The sequence below is a fragment of the Melanerpes formicivorus genome, unplaced genomic scaffold (genome assembly GCF_026170545.1).
Source record: "Melanerpes formicivorus ecotype bairdi unplaced genomic scaffold, bMelFor1.0.p_v2 SCAF_17, whole genome shotgun sequence".
In the NCBI taxonomy this organism is placed as follows: Eukaryota; Metazoa; Chordata; class Aves; order Piciformes; family Picidae; genus Melanerpes; species Melanerpes formicivorus.
The window spans coordinates 15,032,579-15,048,380 of NW_027142369.1; the positions used below are offsets into that span (position 1 = coordinate 15,032,579).

A 15,802-nucleotide genomic window follows, 5' to 3' on the forward strand; every position below is an offset into this window, starting at 1 on the left:
TCCTATTTCCTTGCTCAAAGCCACACAATCTATGAGAGCAGGTTGCTCAGGATGTTTCCAGTGGGGTTTTGACTACCTCCAACAATGGAGACTCCACAGCCTCTCCAACCAGTCTGTTCTAGTGTTTAACACTCACTGTATCATTTTTTCCCTGTAGTCATCTTGGATTTCCTGTATACATGCTCCTTGAGTGTTGAACTGGCAGTAAAATATTCTACAGACTAAATTATTCCATGAAGTCTCAAGTGCAGTAGCTATGAGCCTAATTTTCTTCTCCTTTGATGTGAATAGTAATATACTTCACTTGCATCTGCATTAAGGCATCTGCTGACAGAGCTGTTAGCTGAGGTTGTGAAGATGTGGGATCCTGGACCATCACCAAAGCCCCTGACACAACCAGGGAATATCACTCATGCTGGCATAAGTTACTGGATCATGGAGTATTAATTGCACCTGGTGTTTGTAAGGGAAGATGTCATTCACTCTCACTTCTCCCCACTCTCCTAATTGATTTTACAGCTTAATGACTGGATTCAGAAGCCAAGCTGGACAGTCTTGGTTTCTCACTGGGTTTTAAACATGTTCTCTTGACTAACTCAGGTTTTTTGAGACTAAAACATTTTGAAATTAAGATTTGTGTGAGTGAGGGGCCCACAGAAAAGGGCAGGTGTAGATCTGTAGGACTTTTGGCCTTGCTCAGGAACCCCTGAAGAAGTGGAAAAGTATCTGTCTATTATGCCTGAGTTAACAGTGAAGACAAGTTCTCTTGTGGGAGTGCCAAGAGCAGCTTCTTCCTGCTAACATAGGTTGACCTGCTCCTTAGCAGCAGCTTTCACTTACACTTCCATATTTCCTTCAATAATCACACAATACAGAAGTCCCTGAAAAAAGAATCCTTTGGATTGCTGTGCAGCATTTCGGTATCTTCATGAGGAGTAAAATTAAAGATGATTGCAAGTCTAACAGAAGCTGTGGACTTGTCTTACCATCAAGAAGCTCAGCAGCAAGGCATGAAACCATGTTGTTGCATTTCACCACAGAAAACAGGAGTTACAGAGCAGGGCAGAGTAGGGTTATTTTGGCTAATCTAGCTTTTAATGAGCCACTTACACTCCTTGGGGAAAATTATAGAGGTGTGCTTAAAATTAAGTTGCTTTTTGCTTCTTTCTCAAATGTTTAGCATATACTTAAGAGGGGTTACTGGGGTCTACCCTATACAAATAGATCATTTGTGCTTTTGTAAGTATAAATGCAAAGGCATTTGGTGAACCTGATTGTACTGTGTCCCAGCTGTCCTTTACTGATGCCTTTAGCTTTGTTGTGCTATCATAACTGTTTATGAAGAGGGAAAAATTTAGATTTGGCTAATGTGACCTGACACTTTTGCTACAAAACCAGAGGGGTTTTTTTTAATGTGTATACAGAAAATGTGCCAACTTTTTTTTTTTTCCCCCACCCTCCTAAAAGTGATAAATACTAATGAAAATTACCCCCCTTTTAAAAATTTTACTTTGAAGCTCAGTGTTTTTACTTTTAGTTCTCTACTACCTCCCTCCCTTCTCCCTCCCTTCTTTGTTCAAATGGAGAGGATATAAGGAGAAGTCAGAGGCTGCATGTCTTAAGCGAAAGCATTCCCAAGGTACAGTAATTGTAGATTTCTTTTTTTTCCTGTAGTACTCCTGGCTTAGGAAGCTTGAAAACCTAGTTTGCTTATCCCAGTTAAATGTGTTACATTTACATGCTTCAATTTCTTGAGTTGTATTCATGCCATTTCCTCCAAAAGGGAAGGAAAAAGCATCATAAATCTTAGAAGAAAAAGTAGAAGCCTTGTGAATCTTAGAGCAAAGTAGATGCTAACACTGTCCTGCAGTAATCCTTATTATAATTGTTTGTGAGTGCAATGAAATCTGCAAAAGTTTGCTTCTTATGCTCTTTATGTGTGGTTTGGCTTTTTCAATAAACAAAAAGCAACATTTTGAAGTTTGGTAGTGTCAGAGAGAGCATGGGGGGGTGTATTAGGTAATCTTTGTCACTTTTTCTGGATAGTGCATGCATCCTTAATGTTGTAAATAATTTTTACTGCAGCTTCTATATTAGTTGAATGGAATGAGTCTTTGCACATACAATATAAAAAGGGAAAGGCTGATAAAACAGGTGGTAAAACCCTTGAACTTTGCAGCAGCTGACATGCAAATTTGTTTCTGAAATTGGGAGCAGATCTTAGAGGAGCTGTTACTGATTGCAGAGGCTCAAAAGTACTTGTCACTGGTCTTTCACTGCAACCATTAAAGCCAGTAGTGATTAAACTTTTACAGACTTCAGTGGCTGTGGACCTAGACCTCTGGAAAATGCACCCTAGGTTTAAAATCTAAATGTTTCGAGGTAGGTTTAGAGTTATCCTTGTCACATCATGTATTCTTCTAGCTCTTGGGGATGTTGTAAAGTATGAGAATTTATTCTACAATGCAGGAATGTTTGCCTTTTTGTTTCCTTTCATTATGTTTTCCTATAAATTGGTCCAAATGAAAATGTTTTAAATAAACATTTTTGACAGTAAACTTTTTCCTGTCTCTTCTCACACATGGAGCTCGAATCTCCTAATGGTGATTAAGTGTTACTGCCTGGAGCAGTAGGAAAGAGCTTCTACCTTTTGTTTTGTAATTGTAATTGCAATTTTTGCTTATTTTTTTCCTCCAAATCATGTTCAGTTGTGGTAATGAGTGTGCTTCAATTTAAAAGTAATTGCTGGTACAACAAAAAGTGACACTGATTAATTGAGAGGTGGTAAAGTGCAGTATGAAAATGACAGCAAAGTGAAACAGCCCTTTCTAATTAAGAGCAGCAGTCCTTTTAGTGGTTTGTCTTTTTTAGTTGTTGTTTACATAAATAAGAAAAATCTACAACTGTCCCTCAGGTTTATGTATCAGAGCTTTGGAGCTGTTTAAGAAAGAACAATCCCAGTCAAATTATGCTCTTAGCTACCTGTGGCAGGCTCTTGGATAGAAACCACTGCTTACTGATGGCAAGGCACCTACATTTAAATAAAAATACATTTAAAAAAAAAGGTAAAAAAAGAAGGCAGAAATGGTTTTCAGACAGCACATATCCCTCTTCTGGTCTTTAGCCCTGCCTGGAATGACAGTGCCTTTGTGGTGGAGATGAAGGTAAGATCAGCTCTCAGCACTTCAAAGATGCTTTCCTCTAAATTAATTTTGTTTTGAGCACAGTCAAATTCTGTTAGAAGAGAATCACCCCATGCTTTGGTCTTGGCAGGGATGAAAGTATCCTGTCAAAAAACCCACAAGTGCTTGCTTTAAAAAAAGATGTAATTTAAAATGCCATGGTGAAATGTCATGTTCAAGTGCCTGTCTGTCTGCACTTGATGCTGGAGGTGTTCATCTGCTCAAGCACTCCAGCTGGGAGGATGTTTACATGTGCATATCTCCAGCTTTCTCCATAAGCATCAAAAACAGTGCAGAATTTCTGCTCCTCAGTTATTCTTCAGTTACTTTGATTCAAGATGAGTTTCTACAGTCTTATTGAGATCAGATTCTTCAAGGCTTTAGGAATATGTATTCTGTTTTTTTATGTTTAACTCTTCATTTTTCATCTATAAAGGTTTTCTCTCTTGGTGAAATGGAAGGTTTGTGTGGTAGCAACCATCAGTTTTTTCACCTGGAGGAAGTACTTTCTCGATTCCTCTCCTTTCTCCTGGGCTTCTCTCCCTGGTTTTGCATGGCTTGCTCACTCCTGTTCAGCATCAGGTTGTCTTCTATATACAGTGGAGTTGTGCCTTCCCCATACTCATATTCTAGGTGTCTGTCTTGGTTGATACTGCTGAAAAGAAGATTCCCTTTCTTTTTTTTCCTGGCTACACAGGAACTCAAAACTTGATCTGATTTCCATGAGCTTGGCTTTCAGTCCCAAAGTAAGCAGTGTGCAGAATACCAAGGGTTTTCTGCAACTGGGGAAAATGCACCTCAGGAGACACCTGCTAAGGAGTCTGTGTATATTGTCAGTGTTAGAGAAGCAGTTCATGTCAATATAAAGTTGTGAGAAGCCTGGTCCAGACCAGAGAGGGATTCCAGTCCCATGGTTTTACAGGAGACCTTGCATTTTCTGTGCCTGACATTCAGAGATGTTGTAGCTGCAGTCAGACCTCAGTGAAGCTCAGGAATACCCTGGCCCGGTGCTCTGGAGAGAATCCACAAACATGGAAAACATGTTCCTGAAGGACCCAGAAAGCAGAACTACTAACACAAAGAGCATTCCCTTGTGCTGTACCCACTGCCTAATCTGAATTCTGCAAGTTGGCTTCCTCAGCCATGCTACTGCATGCCTTGGTGACTTCCTGACACTCTGTGAGATCTCTTGCTATGAAAAGCTCCTGAGCTGTCAATTTTACCATCTCTGCAGCATGCAGGAGATTTCTAGGACAGTCACTGCTTGTTCTGCAAAGAGAATGTAAAACATGTTACCTAATCATCTTCAGGAGAAACCAACTTTCTTTTCTTTGTGATCAGTTTCAAAACAGCAATAGCATCTCTTGTTATGCCACACCTGGACAGCACAGTTTCCATATTTTGATTTCTTTTTAGGATGATGATTTTCAGACTGCAATCAAATCTTCTCCGAAGACAGTTTTTCTTGTTTTTCTTTTCATTTCCTGCCTCACTATTAACACCCTGGGTCTGGTGGCAGCAGAAGCACATTTTGGTTGGACTCCTGAGAGTCTTGAGAATCTCCTCACCATCCTTGGTGCAGTGAAGGCCCTCATGAGGAGGAGACTTGTTGCAGGGGTGGGGTTCTTTTGCTTAAAGAGTATCTCCTGATTTGGTGATCCTGTATGGGCAGGGGCATTGGACTTGATCTCTAGAGGTCCCTTCCAGCCCCTACCCTTCTATGATTCCTGTTCATAGTGACATAAAACCAATGTCTTTACCTAGATGTGCCTGCATACATGACTTATGAATCCTTCATCCTTGTGACTGATCTCAGCTCTTCTCTGAGTTTGGTTTCTGCCATGCAGATCTGTAAGTCTGTACCTTTTTTGCCTCCCTAGATACTGTCATTGCTACGACACAGTCTTAGTAAAGATAATGCACAACAACAGTTGTCAAGTTGGGTCTCTATTCTATTTTTAATGTATTTTCTTGCATATCAAGAGGGCCTGGAGGACACAGTGATACATTTTTCCCTTACTAGGGGATTTTGTTCCAATGGTTGACATCACATCCAGGATCTGAGGATGAACAGACTTCTCAATATTACTATAAATTAAGAAAGAGAAGACACTGTCCCACCCCACCATAGTAAGAAGATACTTGCTTCTTGTCCTGTTGCTGGGCATCATTGAAAAGAGTCTGGCCCCATCCTCTTGCCCCCTGCTTTTAGCTCTTGCTGGTTGTGGAAAAGATCCCCTCTCAGGCTGCTCTTCTCCAGGCTCAACAGCCCCGTGACTCTCAGCCTTTCCTCCTCACAGAGATGCTCCAGGCCCCTCAGCATCTTCATAGCCTCTGATGGACTCTCTTCAGTAGTTCCCTGTCTCTTTTGAACCGGGGAGCCCAAAACTGGAGCCAGTATTCCAGATGTGGCTCCACTAGGACAACTTTTTCACTTTTTTCAGTAAGTGAGCCTTTATACTGCTGGTTTGGGCTTTGCTCAGGAGTGTGCACAAGGACAGGCACTGAAAAGCAAAGCAGTGAAGGTGTTGGCAAATAATGTTTGTGAAGAGATGCAAAATAAAATGTAAATATGTCAGTTTAAGTTGCAAAAGTTGTCATCTCCCTGGCAAATTGGTAGATTCTCTGTAAGGCACTGTCCGTACACATGTCCTGGATCCTACTGCTTCCCTAAAAGCTGCTGATGCTTTGTGGTTTAAGGAAAACTGAGAAGCAAGAATAAATAAACACTTGTCTTTTTATACTGGGTGCTGGGCAGAAAGGAAAATTGTGTAGTCCAAGGCCTGTAAAAAGATCTGAGCTTGAATTCAGTACGTCCAGATGTCACTGGCAACCCCTACCATTCTGTCATTCTGTATATATTAACAATACAACTCAGAGAAGTAAGTCTCTCTGTCAAGAGACAGGGAAGTATGTTCCTACTTCAAGCTTTCTGGTTGTTTCATGTGGAGCTTTTGTTAACAGTAGACTGAATTCTTCAGGTTCCCTTCTGAAAGCATTGCTAAATATGCAGAGAAATGACATTGGTTATTTCATCTGCAGTTCCTCAGTGCTTGCATGTGTTGTATTTCATTCTGATGTGTCGTTCAATATACATGTGTTTGAGGAACACCATAAGAGTAAGAATTAGAAATTGTTCTTCCCTAATGAGAGTAATTCATGCAGGGTAAGGAAAACCTGCTTCTCCCTGTATATTCTTTCATGTACTTGAGTCCAGAGAGAGTTTCAGGTTGCTCCTTTCCAAAGTGCTTTTCTTCAGTAGTAACAAGTGACTCAGCCATGGGCCTTTCTGCCTCTGCATGCTTTGGACCTTGAGCACAACGTCCCAAGGTACCAAGCTTCAAGCTCTTTTGTCTCAGCTCCCCCAGGAACATATTCAGGGAGGAATTTTAGCACAACAGCTTTTAAGGACCTGCTAAACAATGCATAACAAGTCTGTTTGTCATGGAGTTGAGGATGCAAGACATTGCAGAGGCATTTGCAGGGCAGTGTCATGCCTTTGCCACTAGACTGTGTGCCTATCTCAGGACATCAGTGTCTGTTGCACTGTCTTTGAGTCTGAAAGGGGAAGCTTGCTGGGAATTTCTTTTCCTTTCTTGCTCCAGTTCTAAATAGAGATTTTTAGACCTGGACCCATCTCTCTGCCTGCAAAGGTGTTTATGAAAGCATGTTCATTGATTACTTCTTGCTCTGGTCAGTCATTCCCCTCAGCTGATGTCTGCTCTTCAAAGCCAGGCTTCTTCCTTTCCTGTTCTCGCTCTGTCAGTGTAAAACAGCAATACAGTTCATGTTATTTTGTTTTTTGAAGGGGTAATCCTTTTCTAATCCCCTTGCTTCTTACAGACTTCATTTAGTTTTTTTCATCAGACTAGGTCAGACCTTGGCAAAGAAACCAAACATGCTACAGGAGAAGGGTCACAACCTGTGGTTGGTTTGTGCTGTAGCACATTTAAAACATGAAATTATGATGGCCCAAGCTTTCTCAGAATGCTTTAGAAGAGTACAAAAAAAAAAATCGTTTCAGTGGTTTCAAGTAGGAGATGGGTTAGAGCTCTGCTTGTTATGGCAAAAAACCCCAAAACAACACACCAACAAACCCAAAGCAGCCTTCCTGGGTGTTTTCCACAACTTTGAGCTTTTGAGCAAGGCTGATGACAGTTAAGTAACACTTCTTTTTTGTCACAGGGTTATTGCTGTTGTCAGCTTTCCAAATGCTGTGTATCCCATGTTAGATGAGACCTATGAAGCAGATTTCCAAACTCAAGGTGAAATCCAAATTACTACTAATACAGCTGTGGTACTGCTTTGCTCCTGCAAGCTCCAAGCTTTAGATGAGACATTCTGATCTGCATTATAACATGCCTGCTGGGCTTAATCCTGACAATCAGGCAGTGTATGTCATGAGGTTGGTCCCAGCGCTCAATCAGTTCTGAATCTGGAAAACACAATAACTGCACAAAAAACACTGGGCCTCTTAGTGGCTTTTCAAAGAGCTAGATTCTGTTCTGTGCCAGAAATTACTCATTCACAGGCTTGCTCATTCAACCACATTTCCAGCTCCTAGATATTTCTGAAAGGAAAGAAATGCAATGGAGCCTTCGAGTAATGGAGTCATTGAACGCCTCTGGGTCACTGCAGAGTGCAGTCAAAACCAAGGATCTCACCATACAGAGCCAGGAGAGAGAAGATAGGAGTGAAATGTCTTCTTCTAGTGCTGAGAGTCTGTGGGGCAGCCCTCAGTCGTCCCACCAACCTGCAGTAGTTCAGGATGCTTTGCCCTGCCTCCACTTAGGTTTTGTCTTCAGCCAACCCAAAATAAGGGTGGGAGGAGAATGATGTGAAATGTCCTCAGAAGTGGTGTCCAAACTGCTGCTTGTCCTGGGCAGATTAATCCTAAATGTTAAAAACCTTTCCAAGGTAAGAAATAATACAGATTTAGGTATAAGGGAGCTTTAGCTTTTGACCTGTTGATGAATTATCCTTTTGTCTCTATTTGAAGAGGGTTTGTTTGTTTGTTTGTTTTTAATCTTACCCATCTAAATTAAATGTTGTTTCTTTTTGCTGCAGCTATTCATAGTCTGAAGTTGAGTCGCAACCATGTGGACTGGCACAGTGTGGATGAAGTGTATCTTTACAGTGATGCAACCACATCTAAAATTGCAAGAACTGTTACACAGAAGTTGGGGTTTTCCAAAGGTAGTATTTCTCAGAGTTTGTAAAGAATAATGTGAATAACTATGGTAGTTTTTACAGACGAGTAGATTAGGGTCTTTAGGTGGGTGTACACAATCATAACTAGATGTGAGTGGGCTGTGAGTTAATTTTATTGCATATTATTGTTTTGGATGCAGCACTCAGCATTACAATGATATGAAATTATTACAGTGTCAGAGTGTCACAGACACAGTAAGAGAATTGCAGTTCCCTTTGCAACCTTAACTTCACCAGTGTGTGCTTGCATGCTGTGATGGATTCCTCAAGTACACTATCGCTCCTTCATCTTTCACCACCTCTTGCCTTTTTTTCTGTTCCTTAAACATACCAACTGAGAGGAGGAGTGAAAGATTTAGACAGGAATTGTTTTCAGTAGGAATCCAGGCTTGGTTTAGCTCAAAACTACTAATCATAGAGCTAGCAAGGCTGGGATGGTCTCTGTCAACCAAAAGGCAATTTATTGCCAACCTGGAAAGCTGGAACTTGTCCTCTCTGGCCTCATGCTCCTGCACAACCACAAAACCAAGAACATACACATCTAGTTTGTTCCTTGGTCTCTGAAGAGGCAAGGTCAGGTAATAAGTTTGGCTTTAAACTCCATACCTCTGTCCTGTAATTATTGTCCTTTTACCCCACAGGGTTCTTGGGTGGATACTTAATTACTGTTTGCCCCAAATTAATATAGTTCAGTGCTTCAGCTCCAGAAAAAAGTAAATGTTCTGTATCCAGAATATTATTTCGCTACTGTGCAACAAATAATACCTGTCCTAAACAATTTTGGCAGAGGGGGAAATCTCAAATAGAATTCCGTTTGGTAGGCAAAACCTATCCTGTGTAAAAAATCTGCCCTTCAGGGTTTTGTAGTGTTTTTCTTCTCTTTTAAAACAAAACAGGTTGGCTGTTTCCCATTTTTTGTGGTGGGGAACCATGCTGCCACCTTGTACATGACCCTCTGAAGGGGTTTCTGGACTCAGTGTGGCTGTGGTCCTCTCTAGGGGTCTGTCACTAGAGGGGGGTGGAGACACACTGTGCAGGTTTCTCAAGCATCTCAGCACCCAGATTTGCCCTGGTTAATTGATTATTGATTTGGCCACTGAACAGAAGAATGTGAGGTTGGATCAGCTTGAAGTCAAACAGAGGTTTTCCCCATCAAAACTGTAAAGCTTTCTTAATTGGGACAGAGAAAGTGACAGTGGGTGGCCAGACATTTCTGTGGTATTTCCATGCTGTGGGAGTAAGGCAGATATATAAAGAAGTTTAATGACTGAGACATACAGGAGAAGAGTATTGTGTTGTAAAAGCGCACAGCTATGGAAAATGTGGTTTTCAAAACACTTCTGAAATTATCTTTACAGTGGAAAAGGCCTGGTAATGAATCCATGCAATTAGTATTTCCTACTCACTCAAATCCCTCAAGAGGTTAAAATTGCAGCTATTCCAAAATACGTCTTACTCCTTCACGTATAATCTTCTTTACAGCATGTGTTGGTGTGAGCAAAATTAAGCTTCTGTCAGCATATAAGACCATTACACTTCATAGAATGTAACTAATATAGGATGATGTTTTTTTCTACAGCTTCGAGTAGTGGGACAAGGCTACATAGAGGCTATGTAGAAGAAGCTACGTTAGAGGACAAGCCACCACAAACTAGTCACATTGTGTTTGTTGTGCATGGTATTGGGCAGAAAATGGACCAAGGAAGGATCATCAAAAATACAGCTATGTGAGTGATCTGTAATATTTACAGTACCAACTCTAGCCTGAATCTAAGGCTGATTATTCTAAATGACAATCAGACTTCTTGCTTTAGGCTGTATCTTTCCCTGTTTCCTTTTCCTCCTCTTCCCCTGAGTCATTAGTCTTAATGTTGTGGATATGCTACTTTCTGTGTTAATTTGAATGTGTGTACTTAGTGGGAGCAGCTGCAAGCCAGAAAAGCAGGAAGACCAAAGGTACGCTCTGTTTTCATGACCAGCACTTGAGCCTTCTAGGAGACTGGCCTGTGAATTTCTAGCAGCTCTGGTCAATTGCTTTGTGCAAGAAAGACATTTCTCATTTGGTCAAAATCAAGGGAAACCTTGTTCTTACTGGTTGCCAGAACAGTGGACAAGTGCATACTGGTAAAAGAGGGGAAGTGGGGACTCAGCGGGAATCATAGATTGGTTTGGGTGGGAAGGGACCTTTAAAGGTCTTCTAGTCCAAACCCCTTGCAGTCTGCTAACTAGAGCAGATTGCTCAGAGCCCCAAACTATCTGGCCTGGAGTGGTTCCAGGGATGGGGCATCCTGGTTAATTCTATTCTATCTACCACCTTTCTGGGCAACCTGCAGCAGTGTTTCACCATCCTCAGCATCAAAAATTTCTTCCTTCTCTCTAGTCTGAATCTCTCACTTAGTTTAAACCCATCACCCCTTGTCCTGTTGCAACAAGCCCTGCTCAAAAGATTGTACCTATCTTTCTTATAAGCCCCCTTTAAGTTAGGAATGTTGGCATTGCTAAAAGGACACTTACTTCATGCAGTTGGAAGCTATTGGTGTGGGACTGCTCGTGGGGTTTTGAGCATAGATAGCAGTTGAACAATAAAATGTGATTGAAAGCTCACCAAATCTTTTAATTGAATGTCTATTGTGAAGTCTGGTTTGCTGATGGCTTTTGATTTGACATTTGAGCTGACTCAGAAGGCCACTTTGGGTGCTGGTGAATGGGAAGAGAAACTCTAGAGTTATTGAGAATGCTAAACATGAAAAGATTTTTTAATATTAGAAGAAATTGTCAAATGATGACAACAGCATTGTGCGGGGAATACTGGGTTAAGGAATCCTTCACTAGCTGAAAGAAGAGCTAAAGTGTTAACTGCACATCCCTATTGTGCAGATGGTTTCATACCTGTGTCCCAAATAGTTCCAAAGCTGACAGTGGACCTACCAGTGACTCCTGTGAAAGTGTGTTTATATCTGATATTGCTGATTTCATGGTAAGAGCTTTGTGAACCTCCCTTTAAACCCAGAATAACAACATAGGTCAGTGCTGCTGTGCAGTTGCTGTGGTGTGTGCAATCATGTCAGCAGCCTCTTGTGCTTCTTCAGCTGATTGTTCACTCCAGTGTCCTCTGGAGTGGTAGAGCAGACCTCTGGATTTCACCACTATGTCATTTGTCATCTCAAAGCAACAATCTGTTACTCCCTAAGCCCCTTGTTCTGTCACTTCATTGCTCCATTCTTCATGGTGTTTAACAGCAAGCAATCAAAACCAAAGAGAAAAAGATAAAAGGATGAATTTATCACTAAATGTAAAAAGTGACATCTTTATAGGATGCAATTACTAGGGATGCAAATACCTTGAATACAGGTTGCTGATTTAACAGTGATGAGAAATAAAACTTCCACCTTAGAATTATTAAGGTTTTCTGAGGGGCCTAGGCCATCAGCACTGCAGATCCGGAACAGATGAACTTGACTGGGGTGCTGTTTGGGGATATTAACCCAGACACAGGCATATGTGGGCACATTGGAAGAGACCCACCAAAGCTGTGTATGCAGCTTGCAGAGCAGTCCCTTTTACAGAACAATGAAAATATGTTCTAAATCTCATTGGCTTGCTTTTCCCACTGCTCCTGGTGGAAAGATCAAATGTGCAGTGTATGCCTGGCCTGCTCATTAGTTCTGGGCTCCTTCTGGCTGCTCCATACATTTATTCTTATCTCTGAGGAGATGGAGAAGGACCTTGGAGTCCTGGTGAACAGTAAGTTATCCATGGTACAACGATGTGCCCTTGTGGCCAAGAGGGGCAGTGTTATCCTCGGGTGCATTAAGAACTGCGTCCAGCAGGTCAAGGGAGGTTCTCCTCCCCGTCTACTCTGCCCTGGTGAGACCATGTCTGGAGTATTGTGTCCAGTTCTGGGATGCTCAGTTCAAGAGGGACCAGGAGCTGCTAGAGCATGTCCAACAGAGGTTACAAGAGTGGTCAAGGGACTGGAACATCTGTCTGATGAGGAAAGGCTGAGAGACCTGGGGCTGTTTAGTTTGGAAAAGAGAAGACTGAGTGGAGACCTTATTAATACTTACAAATGTCTGATAGGTGGGTGTCAAGAAGAAGAAGCCAGTCTCTTCTCAGTGTCGTGTGATAGGACAAGGGGCAGCAGATACAAACTGAAACACAGGAAGTTTCACCTTCACATGAGGGAAAAACTTCTTGACTGTGAGAGTGCTGGAGCCCTGGCACAGGCTGCCCAGAGAGGTTGTGGAGTCCCTTTCTCTAGAAACTTTCAAGACCCATCTGGATGCTGTCATGTGTGACCTGCCCTAGGTGATCCTGCTTTGGCAGAGAGGTTGGACTTGATCTCCAGGGGTCCCTTCCATCCCTTACCACTCTATGATTCTGTTTTTTGTTTCTCCTTAGCCTGTCTTCAACTGAACATACATAACAGGGGTCATATGGATGAATTAACAGCTCAGGACACAATGTATAAGCATTTTTATTCTAGAAGTCCTGCTTTAGTTGACAGCCCATTATGTGAGATCTTTTATCTAAAAAGGAAACAAGACATTTTGTGCTTCAGTAGATCTCACTCAGAGCCTCATGAAATATCAGACAGTATTGCATAGCCTTTTCAAATGCTAATTATTTGCATAAATGGTGTATTCTGTACAAAATCTGCAAATGAAAGCCTTGGTTTAGATTGAAGTCTCTCTTTTCTTTTTTTTTTTTTTCCTTGCTTAAAACTTATCAGTGAGGAACATCCCATATGTTCTAGGAAGAGATTTTAGAAGCAATGTCTGTCAGGCCAGCACAATGGCAGCTCACACAAGCCATGCTAGTGCTTTCTGTTAGCACTTTCATCCACAGTAGATGTGTGCATTTTAATTTATTTTTTTAACATGCTTTTGCAATAGGGACACAGGGAATCAGATGGTGCCTTTTGAAAGATAAGATGGGTGAGGAGAAATATTTCTTGACCATTCACACTTAGGAGACAAGGAGAAAAGACTCCAGGGTTTTGCTGTGGGTTTTTGTTTGTTTGTTTTTGGGTTTTGTCCATTTAAGTGCAAATTTTTTAGTAGCAAACCTGTGGTTTCAGCCATGCTAAGTCTGTAACATAGTCATAGAACTGTTTTGACTGTAAGAGACCTTTGAAATCATTGAGTTCAACCAACCATTAACCCAGCACTGCCATATCGCCACTAAACTATGCCCCTCAGCACCACATCTACACAGCTTTCAAATCCCTTCATGGACGGTGACTCCACAGCTGCCCTGGACAGCCTATTCCAAGGCTTGACAACCCTTTCTTCGAAGATATTTTTCTAAATACCCAACCTAAACCTCCCATGGTGCAGCTGGAGGCCATTTCCTTATGTCCTGTTGCCAGAGCATTTGATGTGCTCTGTCCTCAGGTTACCACCTTGAGAAGAAATGGATGCAGTTCACGTGGGTGCATCTGCATCATTAGACAGATTGTCTTGGTTACAGAGGTAAAAACAGAACTCTTCTTCCAGGGTAATTTAACATTATATGCACTAATTTCATTAAGGAAGGGGAGTTCACTCTAATTATTAATGTGGTTAGATGCTGTGGTTGCACAGTGTCCTGTAAGTAGGTAAATAGCAAAAATGCATTTTATCGATGCTTGACTGCACAGATCTTTGGTAGATGTGCCATGATTTTGTTTCTTCACAGTGTAGTTAAACACATTTATTATCTAAATGTAGCACAGCAGCTGGTACAGCAAGCTGTTCCTGTCAGTGTTGATATTAAGTGCAGAACTCATCTGGGAAGGGACTGTGCATCCTCCAGGCTGGAATCATGATTCAGCTGACCTAACGTGAGCAGAATAACATGGTGTGAGCCACTTTGGTAGCACGGGGTGGGGGTTATTTAATTCCTTAAAGATAGGGTATCCTCCTCTTAAACCCAGAGGGATTTAAGACAGGCTTGAGAATAGGGCCTGTGTGAACCTCATGAGGTTCAACAAAGCCAAGTGTGAAGTCTGCACTTGGGTTGGGACTGACGCTGGTAGCAACACAGGCTGGGTGATGAAGGGCTGGAGAGTAGTTCTGAGGAGAAGGACTTGGGGGTACTGGTGAGTGAAAAGCTGGACATGAGCTCAAACTGCGTGCTCACAGCCCAGACCCAGCTATGTCCTGCAGTGTGGGCAGCAGGTGGAGGGAGGGGATTCTGCCCCTCTGCTCTGCTGAGACCCTACCTGCAGTGCTGGGGCCATCTCTGGAGTCCTCAGCACAGGAGGGATGTGGACCTCTTGGAGCAGGGCCAGAGGAGGCCACAGCAATGATGGGAGGGCTGCAAGCCTTCTGCTGTGAGGCCAGGCTGAGAGAGTTGGAGTTGTTCAGCCTGGAGAGAAGGCTCCAGGGAGACCTTCAGGTGGCCTTTCGGTACTTAAAAGCTTTGATAAGAAAGCTGGGGAAAGACTTTTCAGCAGGTCCTGTTGTGACAGGGCAGTGGGTGATGGTTTAAACTGCAAAAGGGAGATTCAGACTAGAGAGGAGAAAGAAATATTTGATGTAGAGAGTGGTACATCACTGGCCCAGGTTGCCCAGGGAGGTGGTTGGTGCCCCATCCTTGGAACTTTCCAGGTCAAGGTGTATGGGGCTGTGAGCAAGCTGTTCTAGTTGCAGATGTCCCTGCTGGCTGTAGGGAGGTTGAACTAGATGACTTTGAAAGGTCCCTTCCAACTCAGAACGTGCTGTGGTTCCATGAGTTTTTGTATTTCTATGTAATATAAACTAAGATATTATGGCATCACGTCCGTAGCTGGAGGGGGTTTCTTTGCCATCAGGTGCAGTACGCTGGCATTGCCAGGTTTCAGAAAAGGTACAATGCTGACCTAAAATTACTTTGGAATATTCTTTTATTTTACTATACACACTCTCCTGTCATTTGAAATAGTTTTTCACTGAAGCTTAATCTCTGATTTAGTTGAATTATGCTTCTAGAGTAGGAGGGAAGGGGTGTCCTGCCCCATACTAAATAGAGTTTAGGGATGTTGCTATCCACGTTTCCAACCTGCTTTAGACATAACCCTGTTGTTTTACTTGACTTAGATGAAGGTCAGACTCTTAGACTGACCCTCTAAATTTCATTAGTTCCAGTGCTGGAAAATCAAAAGCAACTGTTCATTGTATTTCCATAGTAGCTGTAATGTTGTGACAGTTTTTGGCTGCTCTTACCCTAAACTGTTCTCTGTCTACCCCTGAACTCCTGTTTTGATTCAAAAATTATATTTGCCTGCACTGTTGCTCATAGAACAAAAATTGATGTCTGAACAGCTGACATCATCTTGGCATTCCATGATCACCAATTGCAGGTTGATGGCAAATCCCATTAGAAAGCATTTTAATTGTGGAATATCATTATAATAATTACATCAGAATAGCTATTTTGGTAGATTT

The 15,802-nt window shown here is 42.0% G+C and overlaps 1 protein-coding gene across 2 annotated transcripts in view; it reads left to right on the forward strand.

Moving 5' to 3' along the window:
• DDHD1 (DDHD domain containing 1) overlaps positions 1 to 15,802 on the forward strand; it is a 79,362-nt gene that overhangs the window by 23,974 nt on the left and 39,586 nt on the right. Inside the window, exons 3-5 of one of the 2 annotated variants that reach the window (XM_068149065.1) lie at positions 1,538 to 1,639; positions 8,250 to 8,378; positions 9,973 to 10,120. In XM_068149065.1, coding sequence (XP_068005166.1) covers positions 1,538 to 1,639; positions 8,250 to 8,378; positions 9,973 to 10,120 — 379 coding nt within the window. The remainder of the gene's footprint in view (positions 1 to 1,537; positions 1,640 to 8,249; positions 8,379 to 9,972; positions 10,121 to 15,802) is intronic. The other variant, XM_068149066.1, reaches the window with a different exon arrangement.